The sequence below is a fragment of the Urocampus carinirostris genome, chromosome 7, assembly GCF_059441175.1.
Source record: "Urocampus carinirostris isolate Australia breed hairy pipefish chromosome 7, RoL_Ucar_1.0, whole genome shotgun sequence".
NCBI lineage: Eukaryota > Metazoa > Chordata > Actinopteri > Syngnathiformes > Syngnathidae > Urocampus > Urocampus carinirostris.
In genome coordinates, this window is record NC_142355.1 from 32,730,144 (window position 1) to 32,754,111 (window position 23,968).

The 23,968-nt window shown below is 40.3% G+C and overlaps 3 protein-coding genes across 4 annotated transcripts in view; 2 read left to right on the top strand and 1 right to left on the bottom strand.

The window, feature by feature from the left end:
- The window catches only part of tead4 (TEA domain transcription factor 4), a 54,254-nt gene extending 50,276 nt beyond the window's left edge, over positions 1-3,978 (top strand). Inside the window, exons 11-12 of the mRNA XM_088340627.1 lie at positions 1,233-1,385; positions 3,012-3,978. Of these exons, the coding sequence (XP_088196753.1) occupies positions 1,233-1,385; positions 3,012-3,125 (267 nt within the window). The 3' untranslated portion in view covers positions 3,126-3,978. The remainder of the gene's footprint in view (positions 1-1,232; positions 1,386-3,011) is intronic.
- A 5,610-nt stretch (positions 3,979-9,588) lies between these two features.
- On the top strand, positions 9,589-15,947 carry mansc4 (MANSC domain containing 4). Of its 2 annotated transcripts, XM_088340605.1 has the most exons (4): positions 9,589-9,808; positions 9,883-10,011; positions 11,601-13,316; positions 15,253-15,947. In XM_088340605.1, exons 1-4 carry the CDS (start codon positions 9,589-9,591, stop codon positions 15,321-15,323), a joined length of 2,136 nt encoding a protein of 711 aa, XP_088196731.1. In that variant the 3' UTR covers positions 15,324-15,947. The 2 variants fall into 2 exon arrangements, with proteins under 2 accessions (XP_088196731.1, XP_088196730.1); XM_088340604.1 differs by having other exon boundaries at positions 11,601-15,947.
- Positions 15,484-18,523, bottom strand: LOC148363029 (small ribosomal subunit protein mS35-like). The gene is made up of 3 exons (XM_088340606.1): positions 18,363-18,523; positions 18,228-18,297; positions 15,484-15,887 (listed from the first exon to the last, which is right to left on the bottom strand). The coding sequence occupies exons 1-3, from the start codon at positions 18,506-18,508 to the stop codon at positions 15,630-15,632; spliced, it is 474 nt and encodes a 157-aa protein (XP_088196732.1). The 5' UTR covers positions 18,509-18,523; the 3' UTR covers positions 15,484-15,629.
- Positions 18,524-23,968: the final 5,445 nt, after the last annotated feature.

Here is a 23,968-nt window from a genome sequence, read left to right on the forward strand (position 1 = left end):
CATTGGTTAGGAAATGAAACGCCGGTATATAAATCCCAGCATACACCGCGGACTACTTCGCCTTCTGGGGAAAATCTAGTCGGCGGCTGCTTGCCTTAGTTGCAAGACTTTGCGACTTAATATTGATCCATATATAAGGCGCACTGTATTATAAGGCGCATGGTCAACTTTTGAAAAAAATAAAGGCTTTTAGGTGCGCCTTATAGTGCGGAAAATACGGTACATATTTTTTGTTCTAAGTCAATATTTTGCTGTTCTTCAAATTCCACACCCCGTAGGGCTGATTTGTTTTTTTTTTAATAGAGGGGACTCAGAGAAGGCTTGTGGAAGGGATGAAATTCCCACATCTCAATACTCCTCTCCCGGTTCTCCTTGCATGTTAAAAATCCATTGTTGTGTTCTCTCCGTGTTATGAGCATATACTGAAGTTTACATTTCACAAAAGGAAAAACGGCCTTTTATGTACCTTTGGTGTGACGTGATGAGCTGGTCAAATGGAGTAACAGGTGGATGCAGAGGGAGGAAGGAGATGGCGACTGAGGATTAAAAGTAATTGCCTCCTTAACTATAATGTGTATAATTTGCTATTTATTACTTGCTTGTTTTACTCTTGTATACTCTTCCTTTATTGGTGTGTCCTACTCATATGTACAGCAACCTTGGGTGTCCTGAAAGGCACTTCGAAATACAATGTATTATAATTATTATGATTATTATTTTAATAATTGTCCGGATTTCTGATGGGTTATGACGCATGTGACTTCTTCGAATTATTTGATGATCGCAAGCTTCCTTTCCATGGTTATCATACTTTTGCTTATTCCTTTAGCATCACTGCTATTTTTGGGGATAAATGCGGTCACAAAATACATAATTGTATTGCATTAACGTGCAAGGTCTTTACAAAACACATGGTATTTGAAACTGAAGAGCGTCAAAAGGTATTGTGGGAGGTAGTTTAACCAAAAATGTATTCTTTGGTGGGGGGCCTTGATGTGTGTGCCTTTTTGTATTTCTTGATATATGCTAACTTTGTTTCCATGGTTATTATGTTTTTGCTTTTGTCTTTAGGATCATTCTAAGTTTTTCTACAATTTTCCTTTGGCAGGCTGGATTAGAAAGCCTGTGGCCTCTACTCTGATTTCTCAGTGTTCCTTTTTCTGTGACCCACAATCAATCCTTACTCCTTTTACGTTCCAATGAATTATTTCGTGTCGGATTTCTGGACCCAGACGGAGTACGCCCGAATGGAGAACGGCCGCTACATGTTCCGCATCCACCGCTCTCCGCTGTGCGAATACATGATCAACTTCATCCACAAGCTCAAACATTTGCCCGAGAAGTACATGATGAACAGCGTCCTGGAGAATTTCACCATCCTTCAAGTACGTGCAACAGTCGAACAAGCACACACTTTGTTTCTCCACTATGCACAATTGTCTGTTCGAAGCTGATGCGTCGCATGTTCCACAGTAGATAGGAAGTGAATGGCTCTATTGAGACGGCCCGATGACATGCTATCTTGTCGGGGCCTCAATGTGGCCTTTGTGACTCTGCCAGGGGGAATGCCAACAATGCCGTTTTCATCTTGACCTCCGCAAACTGCAATTGTCCATAATAATAATAACAATGTGTGATATTATGATGATTATTGTGCATTGTCTTCAGAAATTCTACTAAAGTACCCAGATACTGACACCTACAGGCATGTATGAGGCATGCCAGCGACACACTGGAGCAAGGGTCTCCAACCTTTTTCAGGCTGATAGCTACTATTTGTTATTGGGGAACAGGGCACAACGTTTTGTATGCATTTCTAAAATATCACGTTATTAATATGTTATTACTATGTCATTACCAGGTTAATTATTGGAAGTACAATTAAATAAACTCAACCATAAAAACTATTTGACAAATAAATCACAATAAATCAGCACTGGTGAGCTGTTTTTTAGAACAGGTCCGCGGGCAGTTTCGCTGTTCTTAGGGGGCACTTTGGTGTCTGCGGGCATCCCCTTGGAGACCTTTACACTAGAGGTAAGATCTTAGGCCCAAGCCAGGCCCGAATTATGGGTCATGTCAAGCCTAAAATATCAATCATTACGTTTGGGTTCGGGCTTCTCTCTCTCTCTCACTTGCTTGCTTAAAAAAAAAAGAAAAAATATTTACACATTGTTTTTTGTTTCTTTTTCTTTGTGGAGGATCCGCCAACGCAGCATGCACGCTTGGAGAAGTAGGTGCGCTCCAGGGAGGCGGGGTCGGACAAAAATCAGGGTTCCTTCTTTTGTGTTCTCCCCCCAAAAAATTTTTAAAAATGTGTTTGCTTCAGGCTCAGTCCCTCAAATCAAGTTAATTGGTCGGGAACAGATGAGTCGGGCTGGAATTAATAGGCCAGATCTTACCTCAGACATACACTGAACATTCCTTTCATGGGAAGTCTTTTAGGAATAGCCTAGAATATATATACTTTAATCCCTCGTTTATCACTGTTACCATGCTCTCTGCCAGCTCATGCTCTCATCAATATTCAATTGTGGATATTTGATTGCAGCTTCACAGGTGCTGCTGATTCTTGGCAGGAAGAATGGAAAAAAGCCACCGTGCATGACACATATTTGCTCTCTTGCCTCCCGCTCTTAGCAGTAGTCGACTGGGGAGAATAGATCATGGCCCAAAGTGCATTTCTATTTAGGCGCACCAACCCCCAAAAAAGGTATTATCCTGGCTCCTGCTCGCAGGCATAGTCTACCTGGGATAATGGATCGTGGCCACAACTGTGTATTTCATTTAATGTGGGCCAGAACAGTCCGCCTCCCAACTAAAGGGCATTCTGCCGTTCACGCTCACGGTCTGATAAGGTTGAGGATAATGCATCGCGGCGGCAAAAATAAATTGTGTACACTTCGTCTTTTTTAGCACTCGTTATCGGTTGTACAATACAATACGGTGACATCTAGTGGTTAAACAATACACCCTGTCTCCTTAAAATCCCTTTGACTCTGCCTTCCCAGGTGGTTTCCAACAGGGACACCCTGGAAACTCTTTTGTGCGTGGCCTACGTCTTTGAGGTGTCCTCCAGCGAGCACGGAGCCCAACACCACGTCTACCGATTGGTCAAGGATTGAGAACCACACCGCTTTAAATTCCAAAGCTCATTGTTGGCGTTTTCTGAGGATCTCCAGTGATCGGGAAAAAAAGGACCACAATAAGACATCCGGGTCTCCACCCTAAAAAGCCCGGCCTCCAAAAAGTCCTGCATGAGAAGGTTGTCTTTGATGTATTTTTTTCTCTTCTCGTTTTTGCTTTGATGCTGTCGCGCATGTGCAGGGATTGGGCTGACTCAGGGCGCCACCTACTGACTGAAAAGATAAATGGCACCTCCCTGAAAATTTAAGGCAGATCATTGCACAACTGTTTTCATTTGTATGGTGCCGATTTCAGTATTGTAAATTACGAGGGAGACTCGTTGGAGCGTGTTGGCTTTGTGTGTTTGCTGTTTTTAACGTCTCCGGTGTTGTCTTAAGACTGCCAAGCTAGAGAAAGAAGGCACAGAATGGGAATATTAGTGAAAAAAACATTGCTACCTTGACGCACGGTTGGCTCTTTTAAGCAGCTGCCAACTGTTGTGTCGTTTGCCCTGAAGTGTCAGATGCAAATATAAGTGTTTCTTATTTTGAAAACAAAAATGGTGATGTTCCTTTGGTGTGAACTGTCTCAGTAACGTGTCAAGTAAAATACGGTATTTTTCGCACTGAAATGCGCACCGGGTTCAAACACTAGTCTTTTGTGATGTATTTTTCATATATAAGGTGCATGGAATTAACACTATAGTGAAAGCTAGGATTGCATTGACAAATCACAACAGGCACTGCCCTACTTGCGAACGAGTTTATGTAAGTATGTTTAAGGCTTGTATCAGTAACCTGTATTGTTTTGTACTTAAAAATAAACGTTTCATAAAATAATATGCTCTTTAAAGATAAATAAATGAATTTTACCTTACTTTTGGAAGATGAGCTTCAAGAGTTAGGTGACTTCCTCCTCCTCCATGGTAAAAAGTGGCCGAAAAAAAAAGCCATCTAACCGTTTTCTCAACCGCATCAAGCTTTCTTATTCCACTTTTGTTTCAAAAGAAATGGCTCGCCTCTTTTTTACACTTTTCACCAACCATATTGAATGGAATGGTAGATACAATCATTTTTTAGCGATATCGAAAAATATCCGGAGATTGCTGTAAATTAGATTTTGTATTGAGTGCACCTTCAACCGAGGAGAGGACAGTGCTGTAAGGCTTCTTTCCGCCACTACCGGCGTGTGGCGCTGTAAGAGGTCACCCAGCATCCTCTTCCTCTTTCTAAATAATAATAATAATAATAATTTCCTTGAATTGTCATTCTGTGTAACAATGTACACAGAACGAAATGTCGATTGCACCTGACCCGTTGTAGCGAGCCGATGCAGCCGCAGCCAACAGAGGGCGCCGCCGACCACTTTTTAAGTCTTAGGAATGACTCGGCCGGGGCGCGAACCACCGACCTCCCAGTCTCAAAGCGGGCGCCTTACCATCTAGGCTACTGAGCTAGTTAGTGTGAAAACATTCTATACTGTATTTCCAGCACGCCAAGGCTCTTTGACATTTTTATTGTTTAATATAAAGAAGAGGTGAGCAGTTTCTTTTAAAACTAAATTGGAATAAGAAAGCTTGATGCGGTTGAGAAAATGGTTGGATCACTTTTTTTCTGCCCCTTTCTACCACGGAGTAGGAAGTCCCCAACTCTTGAAGCTCATTGTCCGGGACCTCGTTCGTAAATACGGCGGCGTCTGTAATCTGTGCAGCCCTCTGAGACTCTTTGTGATTAAGGGTGTGACGAATACACATGACTTGACATGACTATCTAAGTTAGCTAAAAAGCACTTTTAACAATAGCTAATATGTGATGTCCAACAATCACACATTGTTCGGATTTCAAACAAAATTCTAATGACAAAAAGGCAATTCTATTCTAATCCCAAACAAAATAAGTAATTTTCTGCTCTTTTTTTCTGCATTTTTTTGCTAAAGCAAACACTAGCTGTATTAGCAAAAAGCATTGCTAGCTTTGCTGTAGCTACTAATAGAATCAATTTAATGGGGAGGGGGCACCAAGAAAAATACATCTTTTATTCTCATTAAATGGCAGGTTTTTTTTTCCCAAAATTAGACATTTAGAGGGATTTATTTAAATGATTTGTGGTACACTCAAAAGAATTTTTTCCATTATCATATACTTGTACTTATTTTAAGTATTAATGTTGTCATTTCGCGTTGTTTTTTTTTTCAAAATAAGAACAGCAGATAATTTTGCTTGTATATTTATATTCATCAAAACACAAATATTATATTTGTTTATGATAGTAGAATTAATTAAAAAAATGTGTCAAATTACCCAAAATACGCACAATTCAACTTTAGTTATATTCAATTTTTAACTTGGAGTGAAAATTATAATGTTGCTATTTTAATTTAAAAATATTTTTCATTTCACTCACAATAAACATAATGTATCTTTAGATATTAATAGAAGTACAATCATTTTCCAAAACTTCTCTCTCTCTCTCTTTATATATATACTGGACTGTCTCAGAAAATTAGAATATTGTGATAAAGTTCTTTATTTTCTGTAATGCAATTAAAAAAACAAAAATGTCATACATTCTGGATTCATTACACATCAACTGAACTATTTCAAGCCTTTTATTATTTGAATATTGCTGATTTTGGCTTACAGCTGAAAAAAACTCAAAAATCCTATCTCAAAATATTAGAATACTTCCTCAGACCAAGTAAAAAAATAATTTTATAACAGCAAAACTAAATCAAACATTTGAAAATGTCCATTGATGCACTCAGTACTTGGTTGGGAATCCTTTTGCACGGATTACTGCATCAATCCGGCGTGTCATGGATGTAATCAGCCTGTGGCATTGCTAAGGTGTTATTGATGCCCAGGATGCTTCGATAGCGGCCTTCAGCTCATTTGCATTTGCAGGTCTGGTGTCTTTCATCTTCTTCTTAACTATACCCCACAAATTCTCGATGGGGTTCAGGTCAGGGGAATTAGCAGGCCAATCAAGGACAGTGATGCCATGGTCAGTGCACCAGTTACTGGTGGTTTTGGCACTGTGGGCAGGTGCCAGATCATGCTGGAAAATGAAATCCTAATCTCCATAGAGCTTTTCAGCAGATGGAAGCATGTAGTGCTCTAAAATCTCTTGGTACACAGTTGCATTTACTCTGGACTTGATGAAACACAGTGGACCAACACCAGCAGCTGACATGGCTCCCCAAACCATTGCTGACTGTGGGAACTTCACACTGGATTTCAAGCAACTTGGATTTTGCTCCTCTCCAGCCTTTCTCCAGACTCTGGCGCCTTGACTTCCAAATGAAATGCAAAACTTGCTTTCGTCTGAAAAGAGGACTTTGGACCACTCTGCAACTGTCCAGTGCTTCTTCTCCATAGCCCAAGTCAGACGCTTCTTCCGTTGTCTTGAGTTCAGAAGTGGCTTGACCATGGGAATACGGCTATTGTATCCCATTTCGTCTGTGAACTGTGGCTTTTGATACCTGGACTCCAGCTTCAGCCCACTGTCTTTGAAGCTCCCCCAAATTCTGGAAGCGGCTCTTCTTCACAATTTTGTTAAGGCTGCGGTCATCTCTCTTGGTTGTGCAGCGTTTCCGGCCACATTTTTCCCTTCCAACAGACTTTTTGTGGATATGCTTTGAAACTGCACTCTGTGAACAGCCTGCTCTTTGAGAAATTTCTTTTTGTGTCTTACCCTCCTGATGGAGGGTATCAATGATGGTCCTCTGGACAGCAGTTAGATCAGCAGTCTTCCCCATACTTGTGATTTAGTTTACTGAACCAAGCTGAGTGTTTTTAAGGCTCAGGAAACCCTTGCAAGGTGTTTCGAGTTAATTAGATGATTCAGGTGATTAGTTGAATAGCCTACTTGTATACTTTTTCATGATATTCTAATATTTTGAGATAGGATTTTTGCGTTTTCTTAAGCTGTAAGCCAAATTCAGCAATATTCAAATAATAAAAGGCTTGAAATAGTTCAGTTGATGTGTAATGAATCCAGAATGTATGACATTTTTGTTTTTTTAATTGCATTACAGAAAATAAAGAACTTTATCACAATATTCTAATTTTCTGAGACAGTCCAGTATATATATATATATACATATATATATATATAAATTTGGGTTATTTCAGTCATGTTTAAATTTTTAAGGGAAAAAAATAAATAACTTTCTTCATTTAAATCATTCATACAAAAAAGTAATCTTTCAATCACGAACCAGAATCACAATTCATTTTTAATAAATTAATATTCATAAAAATCTGATTATATACAAATATGATTGAAAATGTACATTTGGTTTATTTCGATTTTATTTTCATTGGAGAAAAATCTTTGTCAATATATATGATGTTAATATACATTTTTCTTATTTAAATAAAAAAATAATTTCGGAGTCTTCTAATCGCTCAAGAAAATACTCTCAATCACCTGATTTTTTTTAAATTAAAAACAACTTGAAAGTCCGCTGCAACTTTACGTTTGGCCAGAAGAGGGCGCATTCACTTCACGTCAAAAAAAATACAAGTTTTAGTAATGAAATAATAGTTTTCGCAGTATCTCAGCCATGGGCGTAGCCAGCCCGTTTTCAAGCCAGGCATCCCCAAAATGTATCATTTTTAAAACTATTTTCCCTAATAAAGGACAGGAAAGGCCAGAAGTGGGGTGCATAGTTTGAGGGGTCCTTAAAACGTTTAAAATTAAATATTTTCTCTCATAAGCATGTGTTAATGCCAAACTGAGTTCAAAGAGCATTAAAGAGTATTTTTCCCACTGCACCTATCTGCTTTTATCTTATGTTTACCCTTGGTCTTCTGGCCTTGGAGCGCATTACGCTGGAGGAAAAGGGGCAGAGGGTTAGAAGAAGTGATTCCCGCATGTGCTGGAGGATCTACTGTGAAAATGGTGAAAGTAAGAAAAGGAATGTTTCAAATACAGTCCAAATGCCAACCCAAACTCTCAAAAAGATTAAAAAAACATTTTAAACAGATCTAAGAATTTCACGTACTTGCACGCGTAACAAAAGGAGCTGCAATTAATGATTTCAGCCAGGATAATATTTCATAGTTACAAACACTATCTTTAAATATGTGAAAAATGCCAAATACAATTAAAAAAAGAGAAAGTTAAACAGAACAAAAATGAACAACACAGCGTCGTAAATACTCCACTGCCTTGAATTAGTTCAGTCCATTTCACTCCTAGCACTGCTCTCGTCCTCCTCTCCACTCGTCCTCCTCTCGTTAGGCTAGTGGAGGAGTCTGTGGAGGCTCTGGTGTATTACAGTGAGAGTATGTAGAACAGTGGCAAAACTCTGAACCGAAAATCGCCCCTGGGTTCAGCTGACACATCTATTAAGAAGGTTTGAGGCAGCCGCAGATCCCTTAACCACTAGGGGCACCATTTCCTGTGGTGTGTCTTGGGCAAATGCAGCCTGCTGGCGCCCATCCCTCTCCAGGCCAACATATGTTTCCAACAGATCTCCGACCGGGGACCTTTTGCGTGGTAGGCAAATGTGCTCACGTATGAAACTTACTTCAAAATTATTTTTACAGAAAAACATTACAGTTATACTAAAATATATATGTTAGCCTGGAGAGGTATGGGCGCCACCAGGTTGTACTTGCCCAAGACACACCACAGAAAATGGGGCCCCTACGACCTTAGTGGTTAAGAATTCAACCAGTCAACCTATACTATAATACAAAATTACTGCCACATAAATATTAGAGCAGAAATACTACATACAGGAATACTACACAAATAGTACAGATATAAACAACAACATTTCTATAGTGGAAATTGTACAAAGATACTACTGCAGAAATACTGTGAGAATACTATCCAAATAGAACTACAGTAATACAACAAAAATACCACAAAAATTTGACTGCAGGAATTCTGGGAAGAAAGAAAGAAAAAAAAAAAAAAAACTACCGTAATACTACAAAACTAACTATCAAAAGCAGAGCTAGGATTGAAATGGACCAAACCATATTTTGTTCTCCATTTTTACTTTTTTAGTTTATTTTCTCCTCTTTTGTTTCTTTTTTTTCCATGTTTTTGAATTTATTATTTACTTCTTGTTTACTACTATTTTCTTTTCCTCTTTTGTTTCCTTTCCACTGGGCTGTTTCTTTTTCCTTGCTTTATTTTTCTTCTTTTCCTCTCCTTTTTCCTATTATGTTTTCTTCGTTTGTCCGTTTTTCCTAGCTTTTTCTTTTCTTATAAGTTTCATTTTCTTTTTCCGGACTCGTTTTACTCATTTTTTCTTGCTTAGTATTTTTTTCTTTTTTTATCCTAATTTTTCCTTTTAGGCTTTATTCTTCTATTTTGTCATTTTTGGTTCATTTTGTTAAGACAGCCCTCACCACTACACACAGTTTTCCTCTGGCAACGCCCATGGCGCATGCACAGGTAAAAAGCACTCCTTACTCAGATACTCAAGTGTCCAATTTGACTATGAAGGAAGCACGCGTCTTGCTCGCGCTCCTCCTGGTGGCGCTTAAAACGGAATCGCGATGCTCGCTCACGTCTTACTACGAAAACTGCAAGATTCGGAGTTTCCCGGGGATCGACGTGGACGTGAAGGCGTCCGAGAAGCGGGGGGCCCAAAAGTTTCGGATTTACCGAGAGGAAAGTGCTCTTAAATGCGGCCGAGGTTGCTGCCTGGCGGGAAGCGGTGAGTGGAGACTTCGTTGTGCTGCGTTCAATTGAACTCTGTCACTCAAGTTCTTTCGTGGATTGTTGGTTAAGCGTTCTGTAATGTAGCGCTTTTCAACTACGACGCCACGCAAGACAACTGTCGCCACCTGTGGTGTCCAACTTTGGAGAGTTGCGTCATCAGCCGTAACGCGAAAGCTGTCCTTTTCAACGTCACCGTGGGTAAGTAAACACAACTTTAGGCTAGAAATGTATACGGTTTATCTTGAGGCGTCAGTGTGTATTATAACGCGATTTCAAGTAGTGTATAAAAACTCGGTTTCTTATAAATACATCACTACTGGTTCAAATAACCTTTTATAGGACTTAGAAAAGTTACATTACACAACTGACATATTTTGACCTCCATCTTACTTCTACGGAGGCCCGAAGGACCATTTTGCGACGGTAGCTTGTCCCGTAGTGCTTTTTGGACTATTTAGCGTTTACAGATGACTTCGCCAAGTTCAGAGACATTTTTTTCCTTCTCCAACCACTTGGCTGCAAGTGATAGCTCCATGTAAATAGAGCTGCAAACTTATTTTTTTCCCCACTGTTTCCTTCTCCAGCCACTGAGGTTTAGCCACCAGATTTCTTAAAGGTACCGCAGAAATCGAAACATTGACTTTAAAGTGCTTGAATTGGGTCAGGAAAAAGGTGTAGGAACCTTGTAAAATTATTTCATTTTAATTTACACTAAGATTTAGATAAGATTGGGCCTAAAAAATATCCGACCCAGTCCTGCGGGTATTAAAATATGACCGATTAACTTGATTTGAGGGACTAAGCCCCAAAGAAGCTGACTTTTCACATTTTATTTGTTAGGGTCAGGTCATGCTTCTCTCACTGACTTTCTTTAAAACATATCCACCCGTCATTGTTCTTTGTTTCTTTTTCTTTGAGTCGCTCGCCAGAGGATCCACGCAATGGATTCAGTCCCCCTGTTATTCAGCGCCGAGCTTGAGAAGCCCAACCCGAACGTAATGATATACATTTTAGGGCTGGCCCAGGTGGGGCTTGAGGTTTTACCTCTATTTTAGACATGTGTAGTACGTTATTGAAATAGTGTCAATTAAATAATAATAATAATAATAATATAGGGATAATATTAAAATAAAAATAAAAAGCTGTCTAGATATAAAAATTGGAATTCAAACATCTTTGAGATTACTAAGGGCGTCACAAATAAACATTACTTGACACATGGTTGCAGGATATGGCTCACTGCTAGCTGCTATTGTTATCGTTTGCTGCTTCGTGTAAAAATAAAGCTTTCTTACCTTCGGTGTCACTCGCTTTCAACAGCTGTTCACGGAAGCAAACGTCACTTAAGTTCTCGGACCGAGGGTTTTGACATTTGCTTTTTTTATGATTAGCCCTTTTAGTAGCATCTTCTTACACCCGCTATGACCAACTCCATCCATTTGCTATTTTCAGCCGCTGTTTTTATCCAGCTTGTCCGTTTTTGGTGCCTTTCGTGGGGTTTATAGCAGCTTTCATGTCCAGTAACTGGCTGAAATTCATCCTCACTTACGTAAGAAAACATGGAAGAAGGCTTTCAAATTATGCCAAGTGCTATCCTTCTGGCTTCTTTGAATGCACATGCTTCAGCTCCAAGCTACAATAAGCACAATTTTGGAAATATGTTTTTTGTCCACATGGAAGCATTAGAGTCTCATTTCTAATGTGTCTCTATTGCTCAGAAAAACTATGATTTCTTGTGATTCTATGTTCATTTTGAAAGACCTCAAAACGATAACTGACTCTCTCAGGTGAGGATCCGGACCTGTTGGTGTTTGGCAAACACCTATTGCCCAAGTTCCGCGTGGGTGTCGGTAACGCCTCGGACAAGCGTCAATTCTTCCATCTGCCACCTCCAGTTCCTATAATTGAAACAGCAACTTCAAGAACCTCCAAGACCACCGGAATGCCAACTAAAGTTTCTTTGACGCCTCTAACTTCTGTCTCTACCAACACCACCACTCATTTCTTGACGTCAATCAATAGTGTGAACACCCCAAAATCAGATGTAAAGCAAATCGTGAATACCACCACCCAAACATGGACTGAAGAAGGAGACGCTTCAGACAGCATTTATCGAAACACCAAGTTACTTGTAAAAACGCTAGCCACTCAAAATCCCAATACCCAGTCTTCTGGTACACAACAAGCGACCAATAATGACCAAAACAAAAAATCAGTTAACGAGAGAATAACGAAAAATCAAATAACCCTTATGCTCGTTAAAGAGCAAGGAACTGGTGATCAAGGTGCCCGAGACTCTGTTCGAAAAAAAGGACCTGATGTTCAGAGCCCCCAGACGTTGGTCAAAAGTCAAGAAACCAGCGTTCCGGGTACCCTGTTGACTGCTAGACAAGGAGGGGCTAGTTATCCCAGCACCCAAACATCAGTTAACGAGAGAAGGACGCAAGATCTGAGAACCCAAACCTTCGTCCAAAAGCAAGGAACCGGCAAAAAAGGTGATCAAGACTCTGTTGGAAAGTATGTCCCTGAGAGTCAAAGCACCCAGACACCAAGCACCATATTGTCTGTTCATGAAAATGGCATTGGTTTAACTTTTCCAAAATCAGTTGAAAATATGAATAGTCTGAGCACAGTTCAAAAGCAAGGAAGTACTGATCAAGAAACGCAGAATCTGGTTCAAAAGAAAGGCCACAATGATCAACACACACTGACAATGGTCAAAAGTCATGACAGCGACAGTCCAAGCACACTACAGTCTGTTGAGGAACAAAATTACTCAAACTATCAAACAGTGGTAAGGGAAAGCAATGATCCAAGCACCCAAACCTTGTTGGAACCAAAAGGAAACACAAATCACGGTATCCAAGACTTGGGACAAAAGAAAGACCCCAATAATCAAAATACCCAAACATTGGTGGAAAGACCAAACGGCAAGGATTCAAACAAACAAACAACGGTTGACAAAAAACATGATCCCAGAACCCGGAGATGGTATAGAGAACCAGACCCGAAAACAGACTATCCAGGAACCGTGTTGTCCTTAATGGAACAAAGCAGTAATTATCCAAGCGCCCAATTGTTGGTCACAAGTCATGGTACCAATCAGACAAGCGCCTTATTTGAATCAGAGACACAACCGTCGTTGAAAGAGCGAGGGAACAATGATCCAAGCACCCGCTCGCCCGTTATAAAGCCAGAATCCAAAGATTCCACCACCTACAGATGGTTTAAAGAGCGTGGCACCCACAAACCAAACACCGAATCAACGTTTAAAGACGGGGACACAAATGACGCGAGCACTCGAACATCGTCTCCTGAGCGAAACAGCAATGGACCAAGCCCAGACTGGTCTGTTAAAGAGCCAGCATCGAAAGAGCAAGACACTAACAAATCAAAAACCCAATCACCATTTAAAGACCGGGACCTGAACGATTTGAGCACCCGAACGTCGTCCGACCAGCTAAACCCAAATGGACCAAGCACAAAGTCCCTAAAAGACCGAGGTTCGACTCCAAGTGTAGAGGCCACCGAGGTGGATTTGGGTCCCGGGAATCGCAGCCTATTGGTAGTCCTGGCCACTTGTGTGGTTGTTTTACTGGGATGCTTTGTCTGGTTCCTTGCTAGCTGTAGGGCAAAAAGGAGGACGACGGAATGGTACCGTACGTCCGAAAGAAGAGGAAATACACGTCTGGTAACGTACGACCTGATTGCTCAAGGGTAGCGATGACTAAAGGTTTTGAAATGGGGGTTTCTGATCCTGAATTTTAACGCTTTACAGTGGGTATGTCTGATTCCGATGCTCTGGGTCTGCAGTTGTCTCGCAAGTTTGACGTTTCTGTACTTCATTTCACCTCATTCTTCCGTTTATCCATCTGAGTTCAACCTGTTTTTGTTCATGTGCCCTGGTCTACAACACATGTACTCACACACATAATTGTAAAAATGTATTACACAAGTTGAGATGCCCTTTTAAAATGCTGACATCTTACTGCTACAGAAGCCTAAATGACCATTTTGCCAAGGTAGCTTGTCCCGGTAGTGCCCTGAGCTCTTTACGGCTACCTACTACACATAGCTGAGAGTCCAATTTTACAGGTATCTCTCTTTCCTTCTCTAGCCACTTATCATAGGCACCTGCGTGCATGTTATGGCTCACCACTAACTACTATCGTCAGCTGCTCCTGCTTTGTCCTTCAGTGTCACTTGCTTCCACATTCGAGTCGTGTGATTCAGGCATCTTGGACTTTTTTCAGATTGTTTCCTCCTCTGGCCACTTATGTTAGCCACTCTGCTGCGGGATATGGCTTGCCACTGTTTCCTTCAGTGTCACTTGCCTTCCACAGATGGTTCGGTGAACGAACGTGATTTAGCATCTGGCGTTTTGTCATCCTGTTACTTTTTTTCTCCGTTTCCCTCATTAGCCACTTGAGGGAAGGCTATGGCTCACCTCTATTACCTGCTTTTTCCTTAAGAGTTACTACCGAAGCTTGTCATGCAAGCTAACGTTGCCAGTTTCTTGAATCAGGATCCTGATTTTAGATAAATTCCATCTCTTACTGGCCTTTTTAACAGCTTTTTCAAGCTAGCTGTAAAAGTTAGCCGCCGAAAGCAGCTCTCACCAACTCCAGCTTTTCACTTTTTCCAGCTACTTTTTAGTAGTTTCTCCCGTTAGCCGCTAAGGTTAGCCACTTAAATCAGCTTAGACCAGTGATTTTTGAATATTTTCGGCCACGACCCTCCTCGAAAGAAGAAATCCTCTTGCGCCTACCCAAGATCTTTTTTTTTTAAAAGTGATAATAATAATAATAAATTTTGGTGGTTACAAAACATTTCTCGATATTGATTGTTATACGTCACCTGTGTCCATGCCAAATCTACGCCTTTTGACACATTTTTACTGCAGGGAAACTCAAGCGACTTGATTGGGTTGCAATGTCTAAGTGACAACTTAATTTATTTGGCATTGTGCTGTCCGCTGCCAACATTTTAAACATAGCAAGCACACCAGTCTTTGCTCGTCTTCCTCAGTGATCGCAAGGAAGTGCTACGGGAGAAGACTTTTGTCTTTTTACCCAGTTCCTCTTCGCCTGTCTTCACATCAGTATTTTATATTTTTGATTATGGTGTCACTTGAGGGCCTGCTCCACTTGGTTTTTACACGTCCTACTCAAATATTCTCTGTGCCTAATGTAATGCGTGGAGGCTAAATGTAAACAAAACACTCTGTGCCACTGAGAACGCCACTGCCCCCAAGTGTAGCGGAGGTGCAATTGCACGTTATTCAAGCAAAGTAAAAAAAGTTCCTTTAAGTCTAATATGCCCACGCCCTCCTTGATCAAGGCCAGAGCCCCCCGGGGGCCTTGATGGAGCCTCGCTTTGCTATTTGAGAACCACTGACTCAGACCAACTCACGTTAAATGTTCTTTTCATCCGCTGCAGCTGTAACCAGCTTTTATGTCCTGTCGCGAGCTGAAATTCATCGTTGCTCACACAAGAAAACATGGAAGTAGGCTTCTGATTTTTACAAAGTGGTCTCCTTCAGGAAGTGTAAGTTTTCTTTAAATGCACCCGCTTCATTTTAGGCTACACCGACCTCTAGTGCTGAATTATTCTACACTGTCACTTTAAAATTTAATTTTTCTACATTGAAGTTCATGAAGCCACAAGATATTTGGTCATTTTTCATACACATTTATTAAGACTTCGGCAGCGCCATTGTAATAAAGTCGCACATCAAAGACACTTTTGTTTTAGGAGATAGAAAATAAAGGGGGGATGCATAAATACATAAAAGGTTTGGTTGTAGGACTCCGGCGTCAAATCTTGAGCACTTTCTTGACGGCTTCTTTGTACTGCAGCATGGCGCTCTCACTGGCGCCTTGGTTCTTCAGTCTGCTGACCGAGTCTTTATATTCTTGCATTTCGCTTCTTTCCAGCAGGCGCCGCCGTTCTCCCTCGTCTTCGGACGCCTCGCGTAAAAGCGTGCCCAATATGTTATTCTGGGACGGGCTGCCCTCCCAAGAATACTCCTCCATGTCTGCGACCGTCTTGTCGGCCTCCCATGCCTCCGTTTTCTAATAAATAAGGGATGTTCTTAGATGATCATTTTCAGTAATAACCTTCTTTAAACACTATCTCCCCTAATACTTTGGGTTACTTAAAATTGCATTCAATATCCTATCATAAGTGATTGTAAAATGACCATTATATGGTGCCCAATAAAGAAAAAAGTCAATTCTAATCCCAAGGCCTTGAAAAGAAGCATTCCAATTGTTATTACACACCACTTTTTAATACGTATTGACACTTTCCCCTTCTCCATTTTTTTGGGATACTATATTGTTTTTCCTCTTATGACAGGTGTATTTTGTGCTATTCACAGATAATGTTTTGAACGAAATACGAATGTAAATAACCAAAACAGTACGAATGATTTTACAATTTCTCAAAAGATTTCATATATTTTATGTCGTTGGACCTCTTTTTTATGTTTTAATACATTTTACATTTAAAAAAAAAAAATTTTCCTAAAGTAACTTAAACATTATTGTTTTACCCTATTATCATAGGTGTCAATATTCTTTTTGCTATTCACAGAAACTACGTAGAATGAGGCAAAAATAATTGTATATACATTTTTAAAAAATGTGATTTATTTTACAATTTATCCTTCCATCCATCCATTATCCGCACCGCTTATCCTCAATAGGGTCGCGGGGGTGCCGGAGCCCATCCCAGCTATCTTCGGGCAGTGGGCAAGGGACACCCTGAACTGGTTGCCAGCCAGTCGCAGGGCACACAGGGACAGACAACTCACTTGCTTCACACCTAGGGACAATTTTAACTGGCTAATTAACCTGACATGCATGTTTTTGGAATGTTGGAGGAATAAACATAACATACATAAAACATATGTTATTGGACTTAACATTCTTTATATGTTTTAGTGCATTAAAATATTTTTGCATATTTTCCACTTAAATCATATGTTTAAAAACACTTTTTATTCATTTTCTCAAGTATTCCTTATGATAGATGACAATTTTTCTCTATTTGCAGATCAACTATTATGATGAGGAAAAATACTATTCAATACATTTAAATCTATAACAAACTATAAAAATTATTATAATAATTCTTTTTGTAAGAGCGTTTAGGATACAATTCATTTATTGTAAATCTAAGGTGTCCCAAAAATGTAAACACTCTTTGACTTTAAATAATCAATGAACTTTTTTTCTATTTCAGAATAGGTTTTGGAGTAGAGGTAAGGTCGGGCTTAAGAAATTCAGCCGGACCCGATCCGAGTCGCGGGTATATAAACCTGAACCCGCCCAAAACCGACTGACGAACTTGATTTGATAACCGAGCCCGAAACAAACCTGAAGCTTTAATTCACCGCCAAAGCTGAGGTACGCAGCTTGGGATTTACTTGGGGCCGAGTCCCTCAAGCCAAAGTGTGCATTTTGACGACGCGCAGTGAACGAAAACGAAAGTAAAACTCAACTAAATGGCAAAAAAAATGAAAATCATATTACGCAGATTACAAGCTGCAACTAGTAAAATATTTGTCCGAAATGCAGAGAGAAGCTTGTAAGTTAGTGGAAAGAAGCGAAAATGACGTCTGACATAAGGGAGGTGGAAGAAAGGATGAATATTTCTTTGGATTAAGCGATTTGGAACAAAACTGAAATTCGGGCTGGGTTTGTGGCCAAGATCTAACATTTATTTAGGAGTAAGACTGGCTGAAAACAAACAAATGGTGCTAAAACATTCTGGAAGTGCGAAAATAAAGCTGAAGAGCAAAGACATGTTGGTGAATCTGTGTTTGGAATCTCTAAACTTCAGCCTTATTTTCACATTTCCAGATTTTTTTTTGTAGTAAGGTAAACTCAGTATCCGGCATGCTTACCCCAAAATCAAATCTGAAATAGAAGTTTATAAGCTTTGCTGACGTCAGACAATCCTGTCTGGCCGTGTGTTCTATTTCCAGGACGAAAAAAATAGAGCTGAAGAGAAGCAGTTCGGTTACAAAATAAATAAAAGTAAAACGGAATGCGCTCCTGACCAATTATTTTATAAGACTGGGTTGTGGATTTGCAAAAATGGAACTTTTAACAGACACATCGAAAGGACTCCATATACGATAGATTAGAACTCCACATTGCTGTGAAGTGTGTATAAATTTATGGGACACCCTGTGTAGAAGTTGGAAAGCTAAGCAGGGATACAGTTGGTTGGTCACCTAGCTTTTGGTTAACAAATCCCCTCTGTTTAAAAAAAAAAAAAAAAAAAACCTTGCACAAGAACTGTGCCGCTCATTGTGCACCCTAAAGGTCAGCAGATTGTTTTCTGCTCCCAGCAAACGAGCGAGTAGTCCTCTTTCTCAAAAGCTCGACAGTATTTGCACTCACCCAGGACTCGTGGTAAAGGACGGTCAGCAGGTACACGGCGTAGTCGTAATTCTGTTGCCGCAGCGGACAGCTAGGGGGCGCGACAGCGAGTGAGTTTCATCCTCTGTGAAAGTGAAAAGAGCGTGACGTCCTCACCTATCGGTGGTGATGGTAAGGACGTCCGTGTCTTTGCAGTATCGCTCCCCGACCAGTTTTAACATCTTCTTCCTGGCGTGGTCGTCCAGGTTTAAACTGGAGAGTTTGACCTGCAGACGTGAAAAATATTTCGGAAAAATGGTCATAAAACGGCAGGTTTTTCTCTTTAAAGTCTTTAATAGGCGTTTATCTGGAGTACCGAGTCTAATCGCGTCTCAACCAATGTTTCACAATGCAGTTATCAATGACAAAGACAATTCAATTCAAGTCGTTGCAACGTAAATTAACACAATGACGAGGCACAGACTAACCAGGTTGAGAAAAGGGGTGCATATTTCCACTAACCCAGCCGCAAGCTGCATTAGCATCACTTTAATGTCAACAAATTTGATATCTTTATGACAGTGCCACCATGTTAACTATCAATCCTAGTATTGTGAACACTGTTGACAGCAATGGCGAGGCACAGACTAACCATGTTAAGAAAGGGGCGCATACTTCCACTAACGCAGCCGCAACCCGCATTAGCTTCACTTTAGCTGTCAGTTTAGAAGCTAATGTCAACAAATTTAACATCTTTATGACAGTGCCACCATGTTATCTATTAATCCTAGTATTGTGGACACTGTTGACAGCAATGGCGAGGCACAGACTAACCATGCTAAGAAAGGGGCACATGTTTTTGCTAATGCAGATGGCTAACTTCATTTTAGCCATTAGCGTCACTTTAGGAGGTAATGCTAAATAATTTACCAGCTCGTTATGCCTCCCTTTTTAAAGATTGTTAACTTTGTATTGTTGTGTGACTGTTTTCATGCAAATTTTGTTTGTAATAATGCAATGTTCAATAAAAAAAAAAAAAAATGCAATCAGTAATTCTGCAGCTCATGATAATCTCACAAAGTTAACCATTAATGCAGGATATAGTTGATAGCGCTAACGCTAGTGTCCTTGCATCGTCACCTAATCTCAAATCATGCAAACTCATACATTTGCCGCTTTTATTTTTGATAAACTATGAAAATACAAATTACGGTAGTTAGTTTTTATACAAATCTTTAAATATCAAAATTCTAATTTTGTTATTAAAAGTCATTGCTAATTAGTAGCTGATGTCGCTGATGCTAGCATTGTGCACACAGCAGCTGGCGGCTAATGCTTGTGTTTTTGCAATAATGCTTAATATAAAGCAGTGCAAATGTTAGTGAAACATTTAACCCTGTACAGAAAGTACATACATTTACTGAAATTTCAAATTTTCTTTCAGTAAAAAAGGAAGGACAGAAGTCCGAAAAGTGCTACTAATGAGTTGCAAAAATGTGGTTTCTTAAAGAATCACAATTTTGTTTTTGAGAAACTGCAATATTTTTTCTCCCCTTGTATTTATTCGACCACATTTTTCAATATGATCGCCATTTGTACACAAATTCCCATTAAACAAGTATGACGAATGGTAGCTGACCTACTACTTTATTTCCCCAATTTACCATTTTTTTTTTAAATTTGAAAAAAAAAATACATCAAAATGTTTAGCTATTTAGGTGGCTGCAAAAATATACCATATATACATTTCCTATGTGCTGTGGGAGGAGTTACCAAGGTGCATCCCAACAGTCACATCTGGAGATAAGCGTGATCTTCAACCACTCTGATTAAATTCTGCCCCTTCCGAGTATTGCGCCGTGACCCAAGTATGACCTCAATGCATCACAACCGCTTATATTTGATTGATTAGGTCTTAAACTTACATTGTACAAGGTTACCAGTTTAATATGCAATTCTGAAAAGAAAATCATGTTACCGTGTTAGTAGGATGTTATCACGAGGATTGTGGTTAAAATAGGCTCAGTCGGCCACAAAAGCATGTTACTGGAAAAAATGTTATTGATAAACTTGAATACATCTTTTTCAAAGTAGTTTATGTATTCAGTTATTGCGTTTCATTTTTGGTGGTTGGCCATGCGTTTCACGTTTTCGGTACCAGGAATTTCAGTGCATCCCCTGTATATGTAAATGAATCACAATAATAAAAAACCCTCGTAGAAAGCCCTTGTTTTAAATCAAATGTTCCCTCTAAATTTCCACGGGTTTGAGCGTTCACACAAAGTCGGTGAGCAACGCTTGAAACAACGGTGAGCAACGGCAATCCCAAGTGTGGCAACTAAATCATTAGTAGTACGATACACAACTGTATTTAATCACATTTCTTAGTGGAAGTGCAATGTTGGCAACAAGATTGACTTGGTATAAATGGAAATTATTTGAATGCAACACAAACTTTTTCTTCTTTTCCCCTGTTTTTTTCTATTTTTTTAAATTCCTTTAAAAAAATCTCATTGTGGTTATTTTTTCCTAGATCTTCCTTTTTTTCTTTTTGTTCTCTATTTACTTTTTTCCCTTTCTTTCTTTTTTTCTGGCGTTTTTCTGAAATTTTCCTCCTTTTTTCTCTTCCTTTTGTTTCTTTTTTTCTCAGCTTTTCACTACTTTTTCATTTTAGTATTTTTTTCTTTTTTGTTCTATTCCCCCTTCCTTTAAGTCATTTTGTGCATAATTTTACATAATATTTGGTCATATAGGGATGAAAGAAGCAAAAACAACCTGAAGAGCCGTTTAGGACCCGAAAGAGCCAGTTCTTTTTAGTGAGCCGAGCCGAAGAGGCCGCTCTCGAAAAACTCTACTGACTTTACTCAACTTCGTCCTACTTCGACCTTGACTTCCAAATACCGCATTTAGAACACAACGTCAGGGGAACCCTTGTATTTTTACCTTCAATGCACTGTAGCTTTGACTTAATTTGATTCTTAATTAGAAATTTCGAGCCCTGATTTTTGTGAGCTGGCTAGATTTTCTTGTGCGCTGAGAATGTGCGGGCAGTGCGCGTTTGCGCAGTTTAGAGGGAACGTTGCTCAAGACTCTACAAAGTAATCTTGCATTTCTCATCTCATCTCATCTCATTAGCCGTACCGCTTATCCTCATTGGGGTCACGGGGGGGCTGGAGCCCATCCCAGCCATCTCCGGGCAGTGGGCAGGGGACACCCTGAACTGGTTGCCAGCCAATCGCAGGGTACACAGGGACAGACAACTCATTCGCTCATTCACACCTAGGGACAATTTGGACCGGCCAATTCACCTGAAATGCATGTTTTTGGAACGTGGGGGGAAACCGGAGTGCCCGGAGGAAACCCACGCAAGCACGGGGAGAACATACAAACTCCGCACAGGAAGTCTGGAGCTGGATTTGAACCCACGACAGGTTCCCATGACATGAACTGTGCCGCACAAGCGCTAACCACTGCGCCGCCGTGCTGCCCGCATTTCTGCATACCATGTAAATATTTTTGTCTATTTATCCTGACGTTTCTTTCTGTTAAGTCTTTATTATGTGAAAGTTAACCTATTTTCTGCACTATAAGGCGCACCCACAAAAATAGTCTTTTGTCATGTATTTTCCATACATAAGGCGCACCAGACTATAAGAGGCTACAGTAGGAACGTCAACAAAACAGTTAAATAGGTCAGTCAAACATTATTAACCGCCTAATGTGGAGAAGCAATTACCATAAATTCCGGACTATAAGCTGCTACTTTTTCCCCAAACTTTCAACCCTGTGGCTTATTCAGTGATGCGCCAAATTTCTGCAGTTATTCTAACGGCTGCCAGCGGCGCTCGAGTACAAAAGGTAAGATTTAGACCGGTGGAATATATGCGCCGAGGAAGACTGCAACTTCTTGGCTTGACTAGCGGAGAGAAATCTCTCACTAAAACTGGCCGCATGCGAAAGGCAACTTTTTCGCAAGTCTGCCAGTGGATCCTGACAGCGTGGGGCAGCATCAAAAAATCAACCATCACCAACAGGTTCCGAGAAGCCGGTCTGCTGCGTGACGAAGAGGAGGGCACAGAATCAGGAATGGATGAGAGTTCAAGCGACAATGACAGCGCGAGTGCGGCTGCGTGAGACGACGTCTATGTGACAGTTTCTTTTCGACACTGAGGAGGACGACTTTGATGGCTTCAGTTCTAAGGAGGAAGATGAGGATGGTTCACCGCGATTTTTACAAGTACGGCATGTTTTTTTAACAGACCCGTTTACTGTGTTGCTAGCGTGTTGCTACCTGTCACAGGCACCATTTGGGATTGAAAACTCTCTCGGTGTACCTTCTTTCTTTGTAAATATGTGTAACCATGTATAATATGTTTTGGCAACTGTATATTTTTGTAATGTATTTATTTTAGAGACTTATTCTGATATGTATTACACGGGTGAATCAAAAAGAAGGGGCGAAAACCACAGGGGCTGACGGGAAGTGGAGTAAACGTGAGACGTGTTTGTGGACGCGGCGGAAAATAGTGGATATATATTTTTCCCACCCTTACCTTTGGAAATACACTTTTTTCCTTGGATTACTTTCAACGAGACCCGGACTCTGCAAGTCTGCATCAAACCTTAAGTACCAGTATCATATTCCGTTCATTTTGCCGGCTGTGATTTTTGGACTGTGTACTTTAATGAAGGACATTCAGTTTCAATCGCGGGACTGGGTTACTTTTGTGTTTGTGTTAAATTCTTTTAATTCACGTGAATGCACCGCACCGTGAGTGAAGCTAGCGTAGCCGCTAATGTGCTATGGCCACTTGAATGCCACAATTTTGGCGTCTGGGATTCGAAAAGAAAATAAAGCACGGAGCTGACGTCGTTGACTCGGTGGGTTTCTTTCGAAAACCAGTGCAGGAAAGAGGCCGATTCGCCTGCTTTCCGAGACCGGCCATTGTTGACGCTGGCAAACATGGCGGCGCTGCTTTGTAAAGCGACCAAAAGCCGGGGAAACTAAGTCCGGCGAAATAACAACTTGAGAGTCAGAGGGCGATCGGATGAGGCAATCAGCGGACGGTGCCGTAAGTGAAGCGGAAGTTTTTAAGATGCCGAGCAGAGATAAAGAACTCGAGGAAATTAAAAAGTCATTCGGCTTTTTAATGGATAAAATGGATATAGTCGCTAAACAACAAGACACAATCTTGAGTTTAATGGCTGAAATCAAAGACCTAAAAAACGAAAACATGGAGAAAGACAAGAGGATCATTGCGCTAGAAGGACACGTAGCAGATCTGGAACAGTACACCAGGATAAATTACATTATTTTCACCGGTCTGGACATTAAACCTCGGACGTATGCCAAGGCTGTGGCAAATAAAAATATTGCAGCGGATGCGGATGAAGATTCTGCTGAGCAACAGGTCATTGCTTTTATGAGCAAAAAAGGCATATCCATCAATGCTGAGGACATAGAAGCATGCCATCAATTAACAAGAGGTGAGAACCGACCTAAGGCGACCATCATGAGATTTGTCAACAGAAAACGGAAACATGAAATCCTTAAACAAGGAAAGAAACTAAAAGGGACAAATGTTTATTTAAATGAACACTTAAGCAAAAAAAAAACTGACATTGCAAGACAGGCTCGATTTTTGAGGAAAACGAACAAGATACAAGGAACTTGGACTTCAAACTGTAGAATATACATAAAGTTAAACGGCACTCCAGAAGAAGCAAAAATACTTTGGGTCCGAGAAATGCAGGAGCTGGACAGATTTGCCTGAAGTGTAACA

Excerpts from the sequence above, each read along its gene's own strand:
- mansc4 (XM_088340604.1), top strand. The coding sequence starts at position 9,589 with ATGAAGGAAGCACGCGTCTTGCTCGCGCTCCTCCTGGTGGCGCTTAAA. Across the intron at positions 9,809-9,882 it reads TTGCTGCCTGGCGGGAAGCG|CGTTCTGTAATGTAGCGCTT; the intron begins GTGAGTGGAGAC and ends TTGTTGGTTAAG. Across the intron at positions 10,012-11,600 it reads CCTTTTCAACGTCACCGTGG|GTGAGGATCCGGACCTGTTG; the intron begins GTAAGTAAACAC and ends TGACTCTCTCAG.
- LOC148363029 (XM_088340606.1), bottom strand. The coding sequence starts at position 18,508 with ATGACCATTTTTCCGAAATATTTTTCACGTCTGCAGGTCAAACTCTCC. Across the intron at positions 18,298-18,362 it reads CTTACCATCACCACCGATAG|CTGTCCGCTGCGGCAACAGA; the intron begins GTGAGGACGTCA and ends CGCGCCCCCTAG. Across the intron at positions 15,888-18,227 it reads TCCTTTACCACGAGTCCTGG|AAAACGGAGGCATGGGAGGC; the intron begins GTGAGTGCAAAT and ends CTTATTTATTAG.